A 25506-nucleotide genomic window follows, 5' to 3' on the forward strand; every position below is an offset into this window, starting at 1 on the left:
TGGACTGTCTGATGAAGGATCCACGCACACAAAATGGGAAATTGAAAAAAATTAAAACTTTATTTGGGTTTAGCAATACGCCATTAGTACCAGTAGAAAGGCCATTCTTCCCTCTATATATGTCCACAGTGTAACAACTTGGCGGTCAACTTTTTCAAACTGAATTTTTAGAAAAAATATTGAGATGGTTTTATTGCATAGTGCCATTGCCTTGTCCTTGAACAACACAGAATAATGGATCTCTAGGCCTCGGGTTCAAGGACCACTTGGTAGGGGCAGTAGGTTTGGATGCAAGGTGAGGCAGGCTATTACTGAAGAGGTTAATATGTTAGCCTGAACACATCTCATAACAGGTCGCATCTGGTCTTTATGTACTGTGGTGTGTAAGGGACACTGTAGAGATGGCCTGTCAGTCTTTTGCTGATGTTAAATATCAGGCTTTATTAAGGTAAGCAACCTACAGCAGTATTTTATTTTAATAAAATTGGAACCCTCAATTCTTTTTCTTATCCACCACCCTCATTTGGAGTAGCAAGTGTATTTTTGTGTATTTTTCCATGTCTCGGCTCGTGATTACGAACCCAGCAACCACAACCAGGAGAATGAAGATGATTCCTCCCACCGGCTCATCTTTTAGCACGTTACGGGATCGGCAGGCCCTTGCAGGAGGTTCAGTGTCTATTGGAAGGGAGGTGTGGTCTGCAAACACCCCAGCTGTCACGGAGACCCGAGACCGCCTTGGCTGACCGGTCCTTACCCTTCTGCAATGCTCAGTCAATTGTGCTTCTTAAGCACCTCCTTAAATTCATGTGTTCTGAAACCTTAGTGTACTTATCAGGTATGCTTATGACTTTATTCTGTTTAATTACTCAAATGAGATTTCTTGCTAAGCCTGCTTAGGTGCTTATCAAAAACACCTCATCCTAATATAATTCTCTAGAGATGGGGAATAGGTTTAGTCAAATTCAACCTGTGGCAGGATGTCCATCTGAAATCAGATTACTCTGGAATATATCTGAAATGACACTGTCCCAGGTTACCCTGCTAGTATTCACTGCAGTGCTCAACAGCCTTTTCTCACTGGGGGTGTGGAGTGACCCAAGTTTCCAAAATCCCATGTCCTCAAGCTTGAGATCCTGCAGTAGGTAGAATCAGGTCAGTCATACGTGTGGAGGTAGGGTGACGGCCTTCCTTCCTGCTATTCCCCTCCCTCTCACAGCTCCAAATCCCACCACTTGTAAGCGAAGGGCTCCCTGCGCACATTGGAGCCGCAGTGCACCTCGCCCAACAGCTTGTGGTAGGCGGCAAAGTCGTCGATGAAGGTGCAGTTGAGGCCCAGCACCTTCAGCAGGGAGCACATCTCAGCCTCAAGGGCGCAGCTCCCGCCCACCTTGGGGCCGTACGGCTTGGGGATGCCTACGTTCTTGCCCAGAACGATCATGTTGACCTGCAACACAACAGGCAGCATCTTGCAACACCAGACTATATCACGGTGAATCTTGAACGACCCGGCCCTGATATCAGAAGTCTGCAACCCTCAAGGGCAACCATGTAGTGAACTTTATAAGGGTCCCTAAATGATCGGGTGCTTCACTCCTTTGCAGGAGTATTCTAGGAGATCAGATTCTCCTTTGGGTTAAAGAAGTACCTGAACTTCTCAGATTAACCAGGTGATTCATCTGTTCCTGAAGTCTTATGCTTCAGCTTAGAAGAGATAAAATAAGCAGGTGACAGTAGTATCCAGTGGTGAGGTATTTTTTTGCACCAGTGTCAGTAAAGGAAGCTTTAAATAAATGCATCACTGCCCCTTACTGAAGGTTCGGCATCAAGTTCAGGAGAGTGCATGCCCGCAAAACCCCAAAACCTGGGAAGTCACATGGGTCACAGAGAGCCGAAAATGCTCTGGCCAATTACTCTCGCCCGTTCCCATTTGGGAATTCTGCAGACACAGCTGGTTAGTGGCATGGCCCAGGCTCGAACCTGGGATCGCAGAGCCTTTACCAGTGAATCGGATCATGCACCAGGAGGCCCCATCATCATTGCTACTGTTGCCGTGGGCAGCCTGCTGTGTCTGTAGCAGTGTACCAGCCACTCACCATGTCTGGGTAGTAGGCGACGGCCCTCTTGTTCTTCTCCAGCTTGAAGAGGATGGGCAGATCGATAATGTCCTCGTCCTCCAGCCCCAGTTCTTTCTTCAGGACGTCCCGGTTCCAGTCAATGCAGCTCTGGGGGGAGAGAGAGGCACTGTGAAGAAAGCTCATTGGCGGTTTTGATCACATGTCCACATTTTTGCTCACATCCTAAAATGACAGCTGAGCTTCTGCGCAGCTGAAATAGAAAGCAGGAGACTGCCTGCTGGTTTCATACTTGGCTTGATTTGCATGATAAAGTATGTAGTTTATGAATGTTTACAATTTCACCTTTGCTTATTAAAATAGTTTTCTAGTATACTTGTCCTTTAGTTGGTGTTTGCCTATTTTTAATTGTCCTTTTTCTGAGTCTAGAATTTCCGGTTTTTTATGATATACCCTCCCAACCAACTGAGCAACTCAGGCCCTCTGAGTCAACAGAGTGTAAACAAGAGTCATCCATGCATTACTCTGCCTGTTGTCACTGCTCGGCTTGCAGGAGAGGTAGTACTTATCAGAGAAAATTTGTCAATTCCAAGTCTCTTGTAAGTCAAGCGATTTACAAGAGACAACTTAATCACGCTTAATCTGGGCATTGCACTGGCAATTGTATGTTACTGCAGAGGAATCCCTCTTACGTTATATACTCCAGGTTTTGTTCCTGCACACTCCTGTTGTTAGTTATGCAGAGATTGGCAGAGTCTTGATTAATTTAATCTGTTAATTGTCTAAGCCCTTGAGCTGTTTGGAATAGACTGTGGTTTTCGTGACTCTTGTGTGACTCACAGATTCCTCACCTGGACGAAGTTATTCTCCTCCTGAAGACGTTTATTGCTCAAAATGGCTTCCACAGAGATCTGTTCTTTCATCCCTGAAGGAATTGAAAATGATTTTTGGTCAGGATGCTTCGAAACAAGAATGGGCAGCAGAAACAGAGAATATGCAGCATTGTAATAAGCAAGTAAGTTCTTAATAAGGTATTCCTTTTAGAATACCCCCCATGCACACACACAAATACTCTCTGATGTAAATGTAGATATGGTATATTGAATCCAATGTTTCATGCTGAAAAAATGACAATATAACTAATTAACCAGAATGAGGACAATTTTCCTGCACTGATGAATAAGGACAACTGAGCCTAGGGTAAAAAACACACATAGACTGTGCTGAGAATCCCGGTGAGCTGTGGCAGATGTGGGATCATTGTTTGAGACTGTAGGGAAGACAGTACAGTGGACACTGACTGACACTGCAGGGACACAGTACGGAGGACACTGGCTGACACTGCAGGGACACAGTACAGTGGACACTGGCTGACACTGCAGGGACACAGTACAGTGGACACAGTACAGAGGACACTGGCTGACACTGCAGAAAGACAGTCCAGAAGACACATGTTTAAAATAATCTTCACAAAGGGCAGATTGGCAATAGCGGAAGCTTATACCCTGGTGTCTGTCAAGAAGCGGCTGGATGAGATCCTTCAATCATTAACAAGCAGGATGGGTTGAATGGCCTCCTCTCGTCTGTTACCTTTCTTATGTTCATATGTCCTCACCTTCAAACATCTTGGCTTTCCCATGACCCGCCTTCTGCAACCCACGGAAAAGCTTGTATCCCGCGTCAGGGCTGGCCAGGAGCAGGCGGAAACCCTGACCAAGAGATTAGAAACCATTTCCCCATCTTGTACAATTTACCTGGATTTCTTGCTCTGCTTACGGTGGGAAGTTCTAATTTACTATCAACTAAATTGCACATATGCTTCTGTTGCGGGATCACTGCGTTGTGCACTCTTTACTAAGACAGCAGGACTACTGCAGTCCCATTAAGGAAATGGGAGTGCTAACCTTTGTACCAAAAGTCATGTGTACTGCACCACAGCAGATCAAGACTGGAGATCTACGCCCTGCTGGTGCTGACTCAGTGAAACCTGGCAATTTCACAAAACTATCGAAACACGTGATGCCCAGTTCATTTTTGTATAAATAATGTGTATAGTACACACTGTTTAATCATAACAACCTGTGTTTTCATCTGTGAAATGCAGGCAATTTGACTTGCCTGAACTTTGTTCCGATGAGCAAATCTGATGAGATTTCTCATAATGTTAACCAACTTTCACTTCCAGTCCCCCCTTCCTTGACCATGTGTCAGTCTCTGTCCATCCCTCCCTGGGTTTTTTCTGGTTTATGTACCTTTCTGTCAGGAGCGGGGACAAAGGTCATGAACTCATCCACGTGCCCAACATACAGCCAATCGGAAAAGAGCGCCACAGGCGACTGGACCTTCTGAGCCCACAGGAAGTCCTGGACGACTTTCGTCATGTTGCGGCCTTGGCTTGCCCTGAAAAACACAACCCAGGTGTCACGATCGTCATCCCTCCTCTTAAGGGCGCTCCAACCCTTTCGGATTTTAGTTTATTACTTGCACCTGCCCCCTGTTTCGCCTGTTATTTAAACCAGGTGCTCCCACTATTCCGTGCTCGGCATTGGGACGCCCAGAAGCCCGCCTAGCAGTGGGTGCAGGAGAGACCCGACGGCATCAACTTCACCACAGCGTCCTGACCATCTGAGTCCGGGGCTCGGAGCGCCTGGCCTTGTCATCCTGTTTTTATCTTCCCGGTTCCTGTTCCGGATTTTAACATTGTCTGTCTCGGGATGGTTCTCCCGGCCTCTGGACCCTGGACTATGCCCCGGATTTCCAACCTTGGACTGTTTGGACTTGTTTGCCTGCAACACGCCCCTCCCAGAGCACCGGATCACCGTCGTCACGCCCCCCTGTCTGTCCTCCTGTCCTGATCCTCATCGTGTTTTCCCTTTTGTCCTTCTCCGCTTACTTCCAGATTATACCGTCTGCATAGGGTCCTGAACTACGCTTCACAGGAGCCTGGACCGGCTCCAGTTACACCAGGCTGTAGCCACTCAGCGGAGTAACAGTAAGGGAAGTTGTTTCAAGGTGCAGGTTAGTTTTTTTTTTCTTGGGGCCCCTGGCATTAACAAAGTGTTACTTTGACGGGCTGCTCTGGACATCTACAAGAATGGATTCTGGAGAAGCTGGAGTCTGTTCTTGTGCAGTGTTGAACAGAATACAGTTTTTAAAATGTATATAGCTTGACTTTCGCACATGCTCACAGGGCACTGACCAGCCTTTCTTTGTTTTTCTCTTAAGTATTTTTTTTCAAATTCTTTGCACCCAATAGGCCAATAAACTATATTGTTTATGCTTACTGCTCAATGCTCAAAAAACAGGTCAACTGAATAGTCTTGAATCCCCAACATAACAAAACAAGCTAGACAAAGTTAACTGCTATTCACTTTTGATTGGTTTTACCATACTCTCTATACCAACAACCTGACATGTAAACTACTGTCTTTCAGACACTTCCTCTCATGGCACAGTAACAATAGCAGAACAGTTGCTTTCAATAGAACAGTTTCGTTCTTCCCCTGATATAACACTGCAAGATTGCATTTCGAGATGTCAACATGTTGAAGCAGGTTTTTTTTTTTAATAAGCGGTAAAATGATGCCTCACGGTCTGCAATGTGCCTTGAGTAATTGTTTAGGCGAGACAGGCTGATGACAGACCTGTCATTCAATTTAGAGCAAGGCCGCTTTGAGATCTGCTCAGAGTGGTAGAAGACAGAGACTCATGGAGAAGAACAGTGCGTTAGAGGTTTCAGTACAACTTTCCATGAAGATGACTGAATATACGAAATCGCTGCCTTGCAGTGCTGGGGCCCTGGGTTCAGTTCTGGACTTGGGCAGCTGTCTGCAAGGGTTTCCTCCAGGTGCTCCAGTGTCCTCCTACAGTCCACAGATATGCTGGAAGGTTAATTGGCTTCTGGGAAAACTGGCCCTGGTGTGAGTGTGTTTGTGTGTGCCCTGCGATGGACTGGTGTCCTGACTAGGTTGTATCCTGCCCCTTGCCCATTGCTTGCTGGGATTGGCTCCAGCTCCCCTGCGACCCTGAATTGGATAAAGCAGTTAGAAAATAGATGGGAGGAATATGCTAAACATTCTGTATTGTTATGTACATCTTATTGTACAGATAATGCACAAGTGCATGATCTGAGCGTTTCTGATGACTACATTCACTACAAGACAATAAAAGGGTTAAATGAAAAATTCCGAATGTCGGGAGGGAGATGCCGCAAAACTGAAGGAAAGTCCTGTGGTCATTATCGAGATCAACAGTGATGCAAGGGCCCAAGGACAGACACTTCAGGACTGAGAAGAAGAGGCACTTCTTTGTTATACAAAGGCTTGCAGGAATCTGGGACAAGCTGCCCAGTCACAGTGTTGAAGTGGGTCAACTGGGATCTTTTAAGCAAGTGCTACACTGGCTCTTGAAGATACTTAGAACCAAACGAGAAACATGGGCCCCATGGCCTCCCTCTCCTTCCTGATGTTCTAATGATAGTAGAGGGGTGGTAGGAGGCAGCACCCCTGTGATACTCACGTAGGAAAGGCACAGCCAATGATGATCCTGCCCAGGGGGTACACCTTCCCATTGACAGTGACAGGGGGACTGACCTCCAGGTTCCCAAAGGAGTCCAGGCTGCTCACTTTCTCATCCCAGGCCACTCGTGTCACGTACCCAAAGTCCGGTCCCTGCGGGGAAAAACAGGAAAGCTCGATCACTACAGCAGTGGGGATTGGGGGCAGCCCATTCTACGCTGATAAAGGGTGTGAGTTAGATGGTGCTATGGCTCCAGTTGTATAACATGGTGAGACTGACGTATATAACAGCAAAATACATTTTGAGCACAGTCCTCTTAAACTGGGTGCTTGGGAATTTCACAAGCCAGGTGGCTCCTGTAATGGGGCAGGGAGTGTCTCAGCCATGTGCGTCTGCCCGAAGCTTGTGTGCTTTAGTGTTTATAGCACAGTATGTGGCAATAACAGGGGTACATTAACTGCTGCACACGGTGGGCAGTTCAAGTATGGGGGTACCAGAAGCTCCTCGTAGGGAAAGTCTTTGAGGTCGCCGTCCCGTGGGGAGTCCAGCACTACAGGGAAGCTGTGGTGGGGTGCCTGGATGTAGCCAAATTCCAGTTCATCCTGTACAAAAAACAGTTTGAAGATGTTACTGACCTGAGAGGCTTCTGACATACAGTACAGGGAAACTCAACAGCCAAAACTATTCCAGCCGTTCCACTGTTCTGTGATTCATACTGTAGTTTGCATTGTTTGGATCAATAAAACAGAATTACAGCACCTTGAAAGAATCATCATAGCACAGTCCAACTGCCTATGGATGCATTCAAATTAAAAGGGGAACTGCGGTCCCAATTTCTCAGATCGGTTATTAAATCTCAGTAACAAATTCATTGACAGTATAGAAAAATTTCACAAATTTCGAATTTAGCACAAAATAGTGAACTGGGTAAAAGTATTTTACGCTGCCATGTTGTCGTAAACCCGTGGTCTCACCACGGGCTAGAGCAAGCGTTCGTGAGAATTGTGATGTGCGGTCGCCCTTCCTGCTCACTAGTCTCTGTAATGACCAATATAATGTGATATACGGGCGAATATGTAAAGGTTGTGCACCAGACGTTTCACCACAGAAATGTTCCAATGTGATTTGCATGCAGTAAACAGGTAAGTGTAGTAGTATTTGTCAGCAAAGCCATCTCGAAATCGAGAGCAATATTTCTATTGGATTAAAAGAGATGTATTCACAAGCCTGCTTGTTTACAATGTCATAGGGCCTTTTCACATCACTGGAAGTTTTGCTGTCTCTTTCTGAATTGCAGAACATGGAGCTGGGTATACCTGGAAATTGTCTGTTTTGTGAAGTAAATTGGAGGTTTTACAAATTACTGTGTACATTTTACTTATATTGTTGCTTAAAATGCACTCATTACTGCTGCTTCTTTCTAAACCCAAAATATAAAAATAATCCAGGCACTAATAATACCTATTGTATCTGTAGTGTATCTTTTTACAGTGAAAGATAGCATGTGCAGTGAGGCATCCTGGGAGTCAGACTGGAATGCGGATGTCTGCCTATGATGCCTGTTGAATCACAGCAGCATGGTTGTACAGCCAAGACGCTCTGTACCTGCATCCAGCGATCACCACGGTTCATGTACTCATAACACATCTTCATCTTGATCCCACAGCGGGACACCAGCTCCTTCATGCCCTTCAGGAACTGGAAGTTGTCTCGGGTGCTGGGGGGTGACACAACAGGACAGCTGTGGGGGGGCTTCGGCCTGGCCACCTCTGACACCCCACTCTCACTGTGTGACCACACACGGCATGCCCAGGGGCTGTGTGACTGAGCCATCCGGGGCCATATTCTCAGAATTATTAATCCTCTTCACCAGCTTCAAATTGCTGCGATAAGGCGATTTGTACTATCACGATGGGACAGAACTCTGGATATACAACAAGGTGAGCTGCAATGTTAACAAGTGAAATAATTGCTGAAGTTATCGCAAGTTTTAAATGTAATGAGCACTCGCTCACTCTAGAAAGTGGTAGATAAGATCCACAGTACCAATATGAATGTTTACATTTTGGGGCATTTTGGAGATTGATAACTATTTTTAGCCTTAGAATTAAGTAAGTAAAGACTGGCACTGTTAAGATCAAGTAGGCAGCTGCGTCAGCATGCGTAGGCTGCAGAGGAACAGGTAAAGATTTATTCCACGCTGAAAGGAAAAGAAAAGAGACACAACATTTCGGCTGTGGAGCCTTCTTCAGGTGCCAAGACTGCTAAGATCCTCCTGCTTTGTTCTTTACTGCAGAGGTTAAGAGGAAAAGCTCCTGCCTAGAGTGAATGGATCTGGAGGATGGCTGAAGTTTGCACAAGCTCCTCATTTATAACCACAAGTTATTTTTTCATTACCCAGAATCCTTAATCCAAGAGAAAAAGCCGCAAGAAGAACGAGAGCTCATGCATTATGGAATTGCTTCGTACTCCTACTTGTGCAGCTACCCCTGCCACGTTTTTCTTCGAGATGAATTTTGTGAGCCGGAGAGCGCCCCTCTTACCTGCACACAAACACCTCCAAGGGCCTCAGGGTGTTTGGCGTCATGATCCAGGGCGCCACCCGGAACACCACCGTGTCTGTGAAGATGGGCGTCTCCGGGAAGCCCTGGCAGAATGTATCACATTACTAACTTTCTTCTTGCATTTGCATGTAATACAAACTGGTGGCCAGAACAAGTATAAAAGATCTGTGTACTAGAATGCATTGGAGTCATATCACCTAAGTTATTAATCAGTTCCAACTTCGAGGCTAGGTTTTCAGCATGAAATGAATGATATGATATCCTAGGTCAACACTTCAGCACTCGCCCAGACCCCATCCCATCATGTTTCATCCCAGGATTGAATTCGTTAGTGAGGATCCCAGGTGCAGCTGGACTGACCGGTGTGCTGGGCTCCAGGAGGCTGAGGTTGATCGTGACCAGGCCCGGGAAGTCCTCGTCAGGAAACCTGCGCCCCTCCACGAAAAACTCAGTCTCGGACGCACCCCCAGTGTACTTCACCACGTGGGAGAGCCTCTTCTGGCCGAGCACCAGGGGGTAGTTCAAAACAGACAGCGATTCTGGAGAGGGCAAGAGTACGCGAGTGAGTGACCGCTGGATTATCTGCACTTTCACTCTCCTACGTTAAAAAATGTACAGGCCCATTCGTTACCTAGTGCTGCATCGCCGCGCTACATCAGACATTTCCCAGAAACCCTCACCCCTCATGCAGTTCTCTGATTATTTGGTTAAGTGATGGCCGTGCTCTTGAAGTCTACATCTTGACATTTCTGCCACGGCTTGACACTTACTGTCTTTCTGGAACACCCCTATCTTGCCGGAATCACTCTGAGAGATGTGCAGGGTGATCTTGTATCCCTCTGGCAGTTCCGCTGGCCCGCTGGTCCGCAGTAGCATCTGAGACATGTCTGCCAAATCTGCCAAACATACACAGCCTTTACACACACGTTAAAAGCAAGTATTTTAATATCTTTCAGTCTGCTAAGCTATTTTGACTCAGAGTGATTCCCTTCACAGTCTCTTCCCTTGTGGTCTTGCTTGCTTAGTGATTATTAGCATTGAACATTCTCCGTGAAGATCATCCTGCCAGTTCTTCGCAAGTTAACTAAAACGTGAAGTGATGGAAAAGACTGAAGAAGGCAAACGGTCGAAACACTTTTGATTAGCCTTGAAGGGATCTTCGCTGTGCCCTTTGACAGTTTGCCATTTTTACATATTTTGCCTTGTTAACAACTGCACTAAGTTAAATGGGCTAATGCATTATCATAAACATGCAATAGTGTTCTTATTTTGACAATTTAGTACTTGTAAGGTAGCAACAAGTAATATTAGGCAATTTTCTAGTACTCGTGAAGTCATGGGTTTTCATACGTAAAGTGTTAATGTGTAACAATAGGTGTCATTTCCACTGGCATTCCCATGAGTAATGAGAATTATGTGAAATTTTGCATTATAGCGTTTGAAGAAAGAAATGTCCTTAAACTGGGTGTTGGCTATACACCCATGCCTCAGTTTATGAACATTTGGTTTTACAAACTGATTTTGCTTAATTGAAGAGATTTTTCCTACAATAAAGGCATATCCTTTGCAGCTGAACGGATGTTACCATCCTCATAATTTGACCACATTTTCTTTGTTAATTAATGTAGTAGGGTAAATAGGGTTTTTATTACAAACATGTAATAGTGTTACAACCGAGTGCTTCGTTAAGATAAAAATAAGTAAGATTTGGTAATTTTATAGTTCTCAGGAATCAATTGGAAGGATTTATATGCAAAGTAATTTTAACTTCATTTTTGGTTTAAACATTTTCACCTTACGAACAGTTCTTGAGAAATTCTGTTCATTAATCGAAGGATGAGTGTATACATAATTTATATCAAATGGTTAGCTGCAATTCGGGCCCTGGCATTAGTGATCAGTTTCACCTGTCAAGTCTTCTTGCTCCTGTAGTGATTAATTGAGAAGCTGCTCTTGTCTTATTTCGTTATTAGCAGAGGTTTAGTGTTTTTAAACTGGGAAACAATCAGCACAGGGTAAGGTTGAAGGAAGTCAAAAGATATCACCAACATGAAAACAAAACAAAAAATCTACTACTACTGCCATTGCTCTTTGGCAACAGCAACCATTTGTACAAATTAAGCAATTATCTTACACTTTTACAAAAGAAATACAGTATACATTTCTCCACTTCTCCTGATCTACACAGCGCCATTTATTTTTTCCTTTAATAACACGTTTATAACACCATTGTTACCATGATTGAAAATCTCCCTCTGAGATCATAAAAAACACTAGGCACTGTTTCAGTGAGACCAAAGTCGGTTTATTTACTGAAGTTGTTCCAAAAGGTAAAGTAGAAGTTCAGAGGACATGTGCGCACAGGTTTTTTTTAGCAAAGACACACCACTCCAGTGACACCATCAAACAGGGGCACCATGACTGGATGGACGTAGGGGACCACAGGGAGTGTGAGGTAGGTGACGCCAATATAGTTAATTCAGCCTCCTTTCCCTCTGGGCTGTTCAGGCTCAGACAAGATGCAGACTGAATCCATGCCAGTGGCCCCAGCTGCAACTGCCACATGATTGGGACAAATGGGCTTGGAGAGCTGGTCTTGGCCTGTGGGCTGTAAGCTTCACACTCCTAATGCAGAGGCCTTTTCATTCCTTCAGCCTGTATACACCCCTCCGACTACCTCCCCCCGTGTTCTTACACAACATATTAACAAGAGCGCAATTTCACTTCTGGAAAGGTGTCCAGTTTTCAGAAAGCGGATTTTAGATTTAACAAAGACACTAGCCTACCTGAGCTTTTGGTTATTTTGTCGATTTCACAGTCTTGCCGTTTCTTATAAACCCACTCAGAGTCACAGTTGACGAGGAGGATGGCACCGTGTCCGTTGGGACCCCACTTCCAGGAGGCCTGGAGAGACACGCTCAGCCTGTCAGTGCCCTGCAGAGACGCCCCTGTGTGTCCCCTGAGCACCAGGGGCGTGGGCCCCTTCAGACCTCTGCTCACACTGGGCGGAAAGTCCTTTTTAGGACAATTCCACCGTATGGCATGGCTGCCACTGCAAGCTTATCTAGAGATGTTAAACATTTACTGTACGTGGCAATGAGCAGAACACTGTGTAACAATGCCCATTCGCGTTTCTGATGAAAAGCATGAAAAGTGTCACTTTGAGCAAAGGTATTTACTGCATTGCCTGGCCAGACTCCACAGAGGATTTCAGTGAAGACCGGTTCACAGTTTCGGAAGTTTTGGGTTGTGGGGGTGAGTATGTATACAACTGGGAAGGCCTAATGTTCTACTGTGGTCAAATTTAGTGAGTAACCGATTTACAATGGAGTGAGCAGATTCCCAACGGTTTGTCTGAAAGGAAAAATAAGAGCCTTTATCACCCCGTCCATTATTTTAATACAGGCTTGCATTAGAGTGAACTAATGCATTTGCGTAACAGTCACGCTGACAACTGCTTTCCAGTAACCAACATGCCTCATGCTTTCACCTCCCTGTCATCTGAGAGCCTGGTAGCTTGACTAAGATCAGTTACAGCTGAGCTGGCCAGGGCTGTCTGTCAGGGGTGTGCTGTCTCAGTTATTCACTGAGCTGCTGTGGCACACTCATGTAAGCAAGCGCAGGGAGATAGTTCTAAATCCCGTCACTGCAGTCAAAATAGACTGTGATTTCTGGGGAAGTGACTCGTCTGTTTGGTAAGACAGCAGCCATGTGCTGCCTTGGGCATTAATGCTGCCCAGCACATTTCCTCTTTCCGCACTGGTATGTTGTAAATATAGTACCCTGTCGCATTAAGAAGAGCAGGCTTCACACAGAGATGAAAAACATGGGGGAAAAATTGAGACATGGGAAATGGGTGATGGACAAATCCATATTTATGCCAATTTTGGTAATATTGGGGAGGAGAGTTCAGTACTAAATCTAGCAGGTTAAGGCAAGTTACAAGAATAGCTCGTATCAGAAGCCAGTCTGCTTGGTTCACGTGGCTGTGTGGAAACCATACCTTGTGTGCGTTGTTCTTCTCCACGACACCATCGCGGTCCGCGTCCACGTCCAGGGAGATCTCTGCAGCATGGGGAGGATAGAGTTTAGAGGAGCTCACAAAGTTTCATCAGCCTCCTGCGCCCCCAACATACTCCCACCAAAAACAACAGCTGTACAACTCTGATCATCCCTCAGGTCTTTCCATTCCCTGTTCTGTTTCAGATAAGGGAGGACCGTGCTGAAAGTGCCCAAATCGAATATCAGTTCCTCTTTGAAATTACACGACAGTAATGCACTGTGGTGATAAGTCTCAGAAAAGTTGAGGCTACATGGTCAGGATACTTTATACTGTATGTTGTCGCTCCTGGTAACATATGAAATGTACTGTGATTTACAAATTCACAACCTACATGCTTACATTTTCCCCCCTCTGAACCTCAGTGATTGCTCTTTAGTCACAATCACTTCAGGTCTCTGCCCTATCCAGGTTATAGACGTCAATGTCTAGCTACAACTTTGGCAAATAAATGGTTTCCTGACCTTAAAAATGAAAAATTACGGTGAATCATTCAACTGCAGAAATAAATGCAGTTATTTTTAAAAGCAAACCTTTTTAGAGAATAGTGCAAATGTGGTATGCAGTTCATCTACTGCTTGATCCTATTATTATTAAAATTATACAATTGCCTCCGCTAACAGCATTGATCTTTGCTTACAAAAGGAAAAAAAGGAGGCTTTCTGTAGGCAGTCAATCACCTTCTAGAGTGGTAACTGAAGATCAGAGTCAGTGGCTTTGTGTAAAGTGCTACAAGCACTATTTTTAAAGTTTCTTGGCACAAGATCTAAGCCATGATTCACTCCTCAAGCAAAAATAGTCCCCACACAGGTATAGCGTCATATTGTAAAAACCCTCAACTTGTATCTCCCTTTGCAACATGACCATGATACACACGGTACGTAGGAAAGTGGAATTTGCTTTGCTCATTAGCTGTGCCACCAAAATGAAGCTTCTGAGCACATCCCTTACATCTTCCAGGAAGAAGGTAAAGGCGATTTCACTTAGCACCATGCTAAGTGGTTGTGTATGAAGCACAGGATGATTGGATCAGTTGCTGAAGTCTATTTGAAACCTATTTTTATCTTCTGGTGTTATTTATAAGCCCTGTGCCCTTCTTACGGTCTGACAGCTGCTTGGCAGTAGGGAAAAGCCATTTTCTGCTGATCTGTGAAACCCAGTTCTTGCCACATTGCTGGATGGGTGTCCAGGCCACAGTGTGCCAGCTTACCAATGGCAGTAAGGTGAAGGATGGCCTTCCCCAGCTCCTCTTTGTCCTTGCCATAATACGTCACCGAGAGCTGCAAGGAAGAGAATGGTTTCATTAGGGCGTCCATTCGAGCCATTTTTATGTTCTTGTGTTTGGCTCTCCATCCATCAATTATCAAATATTTTTATTCAGTAGAGAGTCTTGGGGGACCTGGAGCCTGTCCCAGCAAGCAACGGGACGACAGTCCATCGCAGGGCAGACACACACTGACGCAAACACGCACACACTCACACCAGGGCCACTTTTCCCAGATGCCAATTAATCTATCAGTAAGTCTTTGGACCGTGGGGGGAAATCCGAGCACCTGGGGGGAACACACGCAAACATGGGGAGAACATACAAACTCCATGCAGACAGCACCCCAGGTCCGGAACTGAACTCAAAGCACTGTGAGGCAGGCAGCAATGCTCCACAGTGACGAGTGTATTTTACGCTCTTCCTTCGAAATTCACTTAAACATATAATTGAATCCATATATAATGGGCCTTTTTTTCCTGAACACTTATTTTTCCCACCTGCATTGTTATGACTCGTCTACATTTAAGACAGCTGGTGCCGATTGGATGAGCGATGCTTCTCTTATTGACATCACTGTCACCCTTCAGGTGCCTAGGAAGTGACAGGCATCCCTGTTTCCACCACGGACTGGGAGAAACCCCGGCTGCAAGCCCATCGCCCGTGTCACTGGCACACTGGCTAATACTGAGGTAGCAGCACAACGCAGAATTAAACTACTGACACCTGGACCACAAACCCCAAGAGCACTCATCTTGAGTACCTTTATATAGCGAGTGAGGCGCCAACAAACTGCCTTTGTCGTTTCTGTAAGGCTGTTCACAAGGCCTCGGTCTGTTAAATGAATAATCCACACGTATGTTGCAGTTGGGATTGCACGGCAGTAACCTTCAACACCCTCCTTACCCACAGCATGGTGGGATCGCACTGGGCAACAGCTTAGTGAGCGCTGTTTTGCCCTCGTGGGACCTGAGCTTACCTTGTCAGCGTTGGCGTGTTTGCTGGCGCTGTCCATTGTAATGTGCAGGAAAGACGCTCCAGTGAGGGGCAGTGGGAAGGCATCCTGGGTAGGGGGACTGATCTGGAACTGCACTGCGTTGGAGCATTGGACCCCGAAGCTCTTGGACTGGGGGGGAGCGCTCCTGCAAGAGACATTTTCTGTTTTTTATTTTTGATTCCCTTCATTCCTTACCTTTTCCAAAGCCACTACATGGAAATACCCCTAAAAGACCTGCGCTCTTCCTCTCGGATCCTGACACTGACTGTTTCAGAGACTTCTGCTGGTGCACTCTCATGTTTCCAGCACACAGCGACACAGACTCCTACTGGACCTCCATCTCCACGGTGACTGGTTCTCTTACATTCTGCATTTCCAGTGTTTATTTTACAGACTTATTTCCCTTCAAGAGGTATTAATGGTCATTATGTCTTCTCCACATCCCTATTCCCAAAAACCCTCTCTCTATAGGATGTTTCAGTGTGATTATTAACCATAAGTATTTGTAAACATTGTAATAGTGATTATTATACAGCACATGTCCATTCTGTTGAAAAGAAAAATGTCAGGACACCTCATTCATCACCTAGAAAACATAAATGCACAACATTATACACAGATCTTGCTGTATGCTGTATCAGCTGGTGAACTGCAGGGCTGACAAGAGTTTAGTGGGCTCTGGGATTAGTGATCAGTGTCACCCGGAAGCTGTGCTTGGTAGAGATTGATGAGGCAGAGTTGTGAAGTGAAATTCAGCTAAGACCTGAGTGTTGTATTGAACAGGTATTCCCATTTTTAACTGGGAAACTGAATCTAGTCAAAGATTAAGAGCATACGATTGTATACAGGATGAAGGAGAGAAATAAAGCTGTACTGTACATTGAACGTGAAACAGGTGCGGGAAACAATGTATTTCCACACCTAATAAAACATCATCTGAATTATTTTGTCCCTCTCAGGGATAAATCCCAATAACATGCCCCAGTTAACCCAGCAGACTGTGCACAATACGAACAGCCAGAGCAGGCCGATCCTTTTGAAATGTCTCTCTGGGTGTGTTTCCAGTTCTCTACACTGTCTCATTCAGACCGAGAAAATTAAGGTTCCTCGATATACAAGTGCTGTTTTTTCCCTTCTGAAAAAACCCATTTGGAACCACCATGTAGTCAGTTTTGCATAGCTAAAGTGGTACCGCAGGCGGTAATTACAGTTTGGTTAAAGGTAATTTAAAGCAATTACAGGGAGTCTGTTCTTCTCTAATACCTCACTGCCTGACGGCAACAACGTCTGAGCTCACTGCTTGGTAAGACCACATGATGAAAAAACACAATGGTTGTTGAAATAGTGTAGGTAAGTCAACGAGTAGAACTGTAAGACTTATCATTCTTATCTTCAAAACGAATGCAAATTTACAGTAATAAAAAATCTAGAACACTGCAAACTCTAAGGAAATAAGGTAGTTTATGTCCAATTACTCAGAAGTGAGTTTGTCTTTAACTCCGAACTTTTATTGCACACATGCCCTTAGGGTTAGCAAACAAACACCAGCCCTATAAGGAAGCTGGGTTTTTGTCTTTATGTCAGGGATCAGATATCTGTAAACAGCAAAGTTGGGGCCCAGCAGTGTCACATTACAACTGTCTTTATTTTGGCCTGGAGTCTCTCCTTACAGAGGTGTGAGGTCTTCTTACTACATTGGGATCAGCACCTGAGTTCCATTATGGTCATTCTAGAAAAGGGCAGGTTATTAACACTGTTCCTAAACTGGTTGAAGACATGCTGATAAGACAGACCTTTGATAAACTGTTGCTCTTGAGCTGAATTACTAAGTAGCAACAGTATGGCACCAGCTGCTTATCTTGATTTAATTTACTTAAACAACTGCATTGTGAAACCTGAGCATTGCAGATAAATGAAACAAACAAAAAGTCTTGCCTCATTAAAAAGGCGGTGACCTTCCAGGCAGTGGATGAGCAGCATGTCTATTCAGCACAACCACAAATTGACCACAATGTGTTGGCATGCAAGAAGTTTAGAAGGCTGCATGAAGCTCTTCTCTGTCCATTGCGGTTGTACATAGAATTGTGCTTAGTTTGTATTAATCAGAAATATTAGTACTCCAGGGCAGCACGGGGGCTCAGCAGTTCTCATTACAGCTACCCCTGTGTCCAATTCCTGGGGTGTAACCTGCATGGAGTTTGTATGTTCTCAATGTGCCCTCTTGAAGGTGATTTAAAGGGCTCTGGAACTGAGGTAAGCAGCCACAGAGCAGCTTGATAATGAAGTATTTTGCCTGCAGAGGATTTACAATGTACAGGTAATGAAGGATGTGGATGACACCATCATCCAGTCATAGCCAGATAGTAGCATGAAGGCAACATGACTAACACCCTGCACACTGACATGTTACTGAGGAGGATTACACATCCCCATACTGGAACATAATTACAGGAAATACTCACGGACAATAAAAGAGTACTTTGAACAGGCTCCTGTCACTATCAGTGCAAGAATACGTGACAGTACACATGACCACAGCTCCAAAATGAACAAGACACCAACAAAAAGAGTCACATACTCTCAAGTGGAGATAATCAATATGGTGCACAGCACCAAACACAAAACAGAGCAGACACAAACACAGCATCTGGTGATTTGCCTGATTAATAGTAGGGAGCTTGACACTGATGCTCACATAGAACTTCATTATTTGCACTGCTCTGTCTTATTTCAGTGGTGCAAGTGTCTGCTTTTTCACAACAAGCACACCTCTCTCAGGGCGATGAGCTTACCTTGACATATGAGAGAACAGAAATACTACTGTCCCATAGCTCAAGCTACTCAAAGCTGCAGCTGTAGAGTTTGCCTGCAGGGGCTGTTTCCTCACATGTGGAAAATGAACAGGTTTCAGAACACACAAAGCTAGTATTTAAGTGAGTTCCTGGGGCAGTTATGTCACCTCTTTGTGTAACAGAGCCCTTTATGTCTACTTGAGTTACCTTTTCCAGCTACACAGCAGGTTCTGTTGAAAAGGACTACTAGAAGCTGGTCTGGAGCTGACAGCCCACTTTCAGGAGAGCACAATACTTTGGAAGTGTGGTTTGGAAGCTAAGGCTGGCCGCTGTGTGTGAGGCTCCCATTCGAAATGTCTGGCTTTGTTCTGCAAACATAATTGCACAGGAGTCAGTTTGCACGCCAGATTTCACATGGATGTCAGTGGCTGATTTAGTCTCCTTTCATGGCTATGGAAAGGTGTATTATATCATGACAACAGCTTTAACTGTGCCTCGAATGAACCGAAGCACTGTGGAATAGATTCCCTTCTCAACTCCTGTACGTCGTGTTAAAGCGATGGTCTGCACACGGCAACGGTTATCCCGAAGCCCTGCCCCTGAGCTCTCTGGGGGGTCTCCGGTTTGAGCAGGAGCCCTGCAGGTACTGAGAGAAGGCAGGCCGTGACGTGGCACAGGGCCTGTACCGCCATGTAGCCAAACTCATTATCCCGAAAGAATGTGAGAACATTGCCTTTGGGTAGTGGATTGAGGACTGCAGCCCCAGTCTGCCTGAAATCCAGGCATGTTCTATTATTAAAGTTATTATATTTATTTAAACACAGCTATTAGAGTCCAATAGTGCACTCTGTCTATTTGTGCTATACAGTACCTGTCTGTCAACAAATAGTTCATTTGTAACACAAGTTCATGGGCTTTTAACGTTAGCCTTGTTTAATTGTTTGCATTTATATTTGACTGTTCTTTACAGTGTTATTGATTAGGCTTTGAGCCTGACAGTTCAGCGTGCTGTTGTTTTCTGTGGTTCATTCACCTGCTGTTTTAGGATACTGGCCCATCCAGTTTAAACCCCAGAGGTACTGCAGATACCCAGTAAGCACTGCCATACTGTCAAAAGGGAAAAGCAGCTTTTTACCTTTTACCATTGTTAAATGCAGCAGGTTTTAATCATTTGTTTAAGATAAGTATCCTATGACAACAGGGAGCAAAGCTTTCAGTTGAACGATTATTAAAGGCAAGATCAGTATACTAATATCCATTAACCATTCATTATCAGAAAGGTTCTTTTTTCTGGCAAGGATCACAGCAGCCTGGAGCCTGCCTGGACTCTGACCTGGAGAGGAAAGGCTCTTTTCTGCTGTGCACGAGCACTCCGGGACAATTTCGAGACGCCAATTAATTTGGAAAGTGGAAGGCAGATGGACTGACTAGGGAAAACGCACAGGGCCAACAAGCAGTCTCCTCACAGAAGACACCTCTGTCCAGAATGAATCACAAAATAAAGAACTGTGAGCCCTCCCCGGGATAATTCAGTTTATAGACCTTTTCCTTTTTTATATACTGCAATGCCCAACATAAAGCAAGAAATCCTTTTCATTTATTCACTAACACGAATATTATGAAGGGTTTGTTATGCGCACGTACAAGGTTCAGTCACTTACTGATCAGTGCCCTGAGGAAGCTACTTGTGCTATAAAACTAAACACATTCAGTATTACATGAGAGTCTGCAGCAGCAGTTGATCCATCCTGAACCCCTAATCCCTAATAAATTGCTTTGGATAAAATGACTGAATGATGAAAACTAAGTCTGCATTCGTGGCAAGAGAACATGAAAAGTGCAAACATGCAATCTTAGCTGAAGCAGTGATGCCTAGAGCACTTTCTGGTTCAACACACCAGACTGTTTTTCCTGTGTGAACATGACAAACATGCTGGAATTTCAAAACACGAGACCGAAAAGAAAAAAATAACACTGTGGCTGAAAAATCATTATGCAGATAGAAGCCAAAGCATGATTCTTCATTTACGACTAGTGAAAATGAATGGAAATCAGAATGGTGGCATAGTGTTTAGAAACACTTTAAGAATATTATAATTATTCAAATCACTTAATTGTCTCTTTTGCAGTGTGTGTTCCCACAACTGGAGTTCGTAAAAGTATCATAAAAGTTACAAACGAAATGAGGCAATTTGTCCCATCTGGCTTGTTTGATAGTTAGGAACTGAAGGAAACCAGAGTATCAGCTTCAAATATATGGCTGGGTAGCATACTCCCACCTCCCTTTGTGTAAAGAAGTGCCTCCCATTCTTAGTTTTTCTTCGCTTTAGTTTCTACTTGTGTCCTATGGTTCATGTTTCACTATAGATCAAGAAGACATGTATTATATTGACTTTGATATTAGGTCCCCTCATAGTCCTGTCTGGTCAAGACTACAAAGGTCCAGTTCTTTCAGCCTGTCAGTGTAAGACATTTCCTTAAACACTGAGTGCATTACACCATTTTAAAATAGTATCCCTTGATTTAAATTCTACTTGTAACTATACATCCACCTGTTTCTTGAAATCAGACACAACAGAGTCTTCATTCTCCTTGTGGACCATAGGGTTTTAGCAGTTAGCAGAACTATAATTATATAGTGATTCGGCACAACTGCCCAGATTTCATCCACACATTTTCTATCAGCTTCAGTGGTCACGGGGGAGCTAGGGTCTATCCCAGCATGCCATGGGCACAAGGCAGGGTGCACCCTGGATGGGACACCGGCCCATCTCAGGGCAGACACAGAAACACAGACACGTAGTGTATCCACTCACACGAGGGCCAGTTTTTCCAGAAGGTAATTAACTTACCAGCATTACTTTGACCTGCGGGAGGGAACTGGAGCACCTGGAGGAAACTCACGCTAGCACAGCGTGAACATACAAACCCAATAACGCCCCATGTCCGGATTTTAAACCCAGCGCTGTGAGCCAACAATTCTACTCAACTCTATCACCGTTCCACCCCCTCAAATTAAAAGCTGAAGGCAGCCACCTTGATGAAACATCTTCCATCATAAAGCACATTCCTGCCTCCTACCACTGGCTTGGGGAAGAAAAGGGATGTTTCTGATAAGTAAATGTAACAAAGCAGTCAGTGGAGAAGCAGGGCCTTTCTTAGGGAAGAGAGATTTTAACAGCTATTGTGTGAACGTACACATTGTGCAACAGCAGATGAGACCTGCATTTCATTACAGAAACAGACAGTCATTTTGAAAAGATTTGTCTATGCAGCAGTTTCTCGCAGAGCTGGTATTAAGGATTGTTCCAACACTAGTCGTTGGAGCTCCAGTAGCACTAATTCTAGTGGGGGTATGTTCTTAATTCATTTTACCTCTAACTGACCAACTACTTAATTGAATTCATTTTGTTTTGATCTCTTCAGCTGCATTTCCTGAGCTCCTGGAAATCTGGCATTTGTGAGAGCATTTTAAAGAATCGAACTAAGTAATGTCATTAACTGGTTTGCATGTGCGATTTAGAAGTGTTACGACGAGGTTAGCTAAAAATGATAGCTGTGTCTTGCTGACATGCTAAGTAATCCAAATGCAGGATCTCGGTGATCTCCGAGTGACAGAGGTGGTGAAAGGGATAGGGCAGCTGAGGGCGGGGCAGGTTTGATGGTGAACACAGTCTTCAGGGCAGGAACAGACAGGGAGACTGTGCTGCTGTGTGAGAAACCAGTGGAAAGCTGGAGCCATTGTTCTGGTGCTGAGCAGGAGATTGATTTAACCAGGCAGATCAGGTTTGGAACTGACCTGGAAGTCTTCAGGCAAAGAATAACTTTGGGAGACGCAGGTCAGTACTGGGAGCACACTGCCATGATCCTGAAACCACCTCAATGACAGAGCACCGTACCAGTGGCATAATAGGGTGTAAATAGAGTGGCTCATCGGCCAAAGGGGGTCAAGAAATCCAGCCCAAGCTTGTCTGAATGGCACTGGTTGGAATGTGGCTTCTCAAAAAAAATGTGCTTGGTTCCCAAGGCAAGCGAAGGCTGTGAGTTCACGCCTGCCCAGGCATGACAAGAAGAGCTCAGATAACATGGGGACCTAAATGGCTAAGACTGGAAAACGCAGTGTAGATTAGCTCAAATCAATGGGAGGTATACAGTAGAAACCTTTTGGTATATTCTCTGAGTACAGAGAAGATGCATAGGTGCAACATATTTAATTGTTCCAGTTAACCAACAGTGTGTAGTTGAAAGCAGAAGTTCAAACATTTCTTATATCATCTTATAAAGGCAGTGAACATGTGAAGTAAACAAACTTGCTTTGTCTAACCAGCTCTTGGTCAGGATGTAGAGAGTGGGTTTTCATTTAGAGCTGTCCAACTGGCTTTGCATCTCTCATACACCCATAATAAAATTCCAGCACTCTAAACAATGCAAGGGTTTTGGCGCAAAACACTGGTGAAGAGTTTTCCTGCAGAGAACAAGGGTTGGAACAGAAAATGCAGATGTTAAAGAAGCAGAAGCTGATAAGGGAGTCTCCACCCTTTGACAAGTGCATCATGTAAGAAACCAGGAGGAGGTGCAGCACATTTCTCATTGGAACCTGTGATATTTTGATCAACATGCCTAGAACCATTTACCTTTCCTTCACGAATAGTGGTCAAACCTGCTACCTGCTGAAAACAATTCTTGACCTGCAGTTGCGGGACTTAACTGCTTTGCACTGGTTAAATCCAACTCGATCTTTAATTAGACGCTGGCTGCAGGCAGAGGTGTAGCATTACATGACGTTTTGTTTCCTGGTTTGATTATAGAATTGAATTAAATTACCCTTTATTGTTTCTAAGGGAACATACAACATATACCGGATACATACATATACATACTGTACATATACAACATACATACAATATGTACAGCAATAATACAATACAACAACAGTCCAATACCATAACACAAAACAGCATTCCAACAATATCGCTCAGTCAGAACTCCTCCAGTACCATAAAATTAAAAAACAGACAATTATCCATTCATCCATGTTCTAGCTGCTCCTTCCAACTCATTGTCACAGGGGTGCCGGAGCCTATCCTGGCAAACAACGGGCACAAAGCAGGGTACCCCCTGGACAAGACAGCCGTCCATCATAGGGCAGACATTCACAAACACACACGCACTCACACCAGGGCTAATGTCCCAGAATTACCCTACCCCACCAGGATGGAGGGAAGAAACCGGAGCACCTGGATGAACCCTAAATGAACGGGGGGAGGGGGGGGAGAACATGCAAACTCCACACAGACAGCACCTCAGGTGCGGAACTGAATCCAGGGCCCCAGCACTGCGAGGCAGCAATGCTAACCCCTGCGCCACTGTGCGACCCACTAACAGATGATCAGAATCTAAAATAAATGTACAGTACATCTACCACCATCCCACACACATGAGCCCTGCAGAACTGACAAGCTTTTCAAGCTGCCTCACACGCCCCCACACCACAACATCTCTGTGACACCTGAAGAATGGCTCTCTATGATAAGAAACCTTCGGCGTCGAGTCTCTGACTTTGGTCTACAAAGTCTCCTGCGGATGATCGTATACGTATACGGATATCGGCTAAACGTCGTGCAAATGGTTAACGCGTCTCGTCACAGGGTGTTATGCTGAATGCGAATTAAACAATATTGGGCAACCTTTTCTAATGTCTGCAAGGGCACTAGTGTTTGTTTGGGAATCCGTTATGATTTCTCCATTCCAGAAACTGTGCGGTTCTCTGGCGAAGATGAAGAAATAAGCACACGAGTGACAGATCTGCCAGTCTCGCCGCAAACCTGCCAGTAAGGGAAGTCACACGCAGTCAAAACTTCATCCGTGGGATTGTAGCAGATTTATTTTTTTTTCCGTTCCTTTCAATGAAGATAAAGTTATTTTGGACTTGAAAAAATCATAGAGATAACCGAAACGTTATCACGGTTTAAGATCGTGTGTTTCGGTTTCCTGCTTGAAATACCCGGCGCATGGTTTTTGTTTTGTCTTTTCTGATTTTTTGTTTTATTTTGACCCGCAGTGAAATGAGAGCTGTCTTTGTTCTTCGACAGAGAGTGTAGTGTTTGCTCTGTGCATTGTTTCTCAACACAAAACTAGACTACATTTATTGTTGCGGTTGCCGGTTTTCAGGAAAAAAAAGTATTGAGAGTGTTAAAAAAAACTTTCGCTTTGCTAAAAGTCTTTCTTTTGATGCTTAGAAAGGAATGTTGCCACAGCACAGAAAACTGTGGTTACATTTCTTTGTAAACTACAGAAGAAGGACTTTTGTCCGAAACGTCCTCAACCCAAAGATTTTTAAAAAAATAATTTAAACCTTGTGTGCAACATGAAACGTCGTGCCTCTTTACTTGTGACTTAATTTAATAGCTTTGCTAAAGAAATAACTACATTGTAAAAAAATTAAACATTACGATATGCTTTGAAGTCTATTTCAATGACGGCTGTAACTGGTTGAAGAAGCCATTAAATAGAAACTGAACTCGTGGAATAAATTCCACCTCGGTTGTACGCTTTCAGTTTTAATCCGAGCAAAACGCCCGTGTAGTGATAGAATAGTCCTGCCTGGGAGATTAATTTCCGGGTGGGGCACTGTGTTTGCACCTCTTCTAGGTACCCCTGCTCTATCTGCTGCTGTGGAATGCACAGCTGCATAAATGGAGTATAAATGTCAAGTCTCTGTGGACAAAAGCCACGGCCGAATACAATAATAACAGCAGACTAACGCATTTCATGCTTTGTTAAACCCCGGTGTGTTAAGTCTTCTCGTTATCGACTTGAAACAAACCGGTGCCGATGACAACAGTGCGAAAAGGAAAGCAGCGAGCGAATCATACCTGTGCACATTCACAATCATCTCCGTCCCCACCACATACACGACACGCGTGGTCACCCCACTCTCTATGCGCACAGTTCGCTGACGGACCATGATGAAGGCAGTCGTGCTTCTTCCACAGTACGGACGCAGTTCGGCTGGAGGTCTCCCGGCAAACCGCTATTCTGAGTTAGTGCAGCAGGAAGCGGCTCTGAACTGTCTTTTTCATAACAGGTGACTCCTCCGCCCACTCGAGACGAACTCTGCCGTGATTGGACAGACCCCTCGCAGTTCTCCCGTTCTTTTGAAGTTTGTCCCCGTGGCGGGTGACACAGTGACAAAGCGCCGTGCGGACGCGAGGTGGCGCCACAGGGCGCGTTCTG

The 25506-nt window shown here is 44.7% G+C and overlaps 1 protein-coding gene across 1 annotated transcript; it reads right to left on the bottom strand.

Annotated features, from left to right (window-relative positions):
• Positions 1 to 36: 36 nt before the first annotated feature.
• padi2 (peptidyl arginine deiminase, type II) lies at positions 37 to 25390 on the bottom strand. The gene is made up of 16 exons (XM_006641923.3): positions 25146 to 25390; positions 15461 to 15623; positions 14428 to 14497; positions 13161 to 13222; positions 11944 to 12061; positions 9928 to 10053; positions 9518 to 9696; positions 9137 to 9240; positions 8199 to 8310; positions 7088 to 7195; positions 6594 to 6745; positions 4328 to 4475; positions 3691 to 3784; positions 2927 to 3000; positions 2097 to 2225; positions 37 to 1447 (listed from the first exon to the last, which is right to left on the bottom strand). Exons 1-16 carry the CDS (start codon positions 25235 to 25237, stop codon positions 1214 to 1216), a joined length of 1965 nt encoding a protein of 654 aa, XP_006641986.2. The 5' UTR covers positions 25238 to 25390; the 3' UTR covers positions 37 to 1213.
• Between the last annotated feature and the right edge of the window lie 116 nt (positions 25391 to 25506).

The sequence above is a fragment of the Lepisosteus oculatus genome, chromosome 25, assembly GCF_040954835.1.
Source record: "Lepisosteus oculatus isolate fLepOcu1 chromosome 25, fLepOcu1.hap2, whole genome shotgun sequence".
Classification (NCBI taxonomy): Eukaryota; Metazoa; Chordata; class Actinopteri; order Semionotiformes; family Lepisosteidae; genus Lepisosteus; species Lepisosteus oculatus.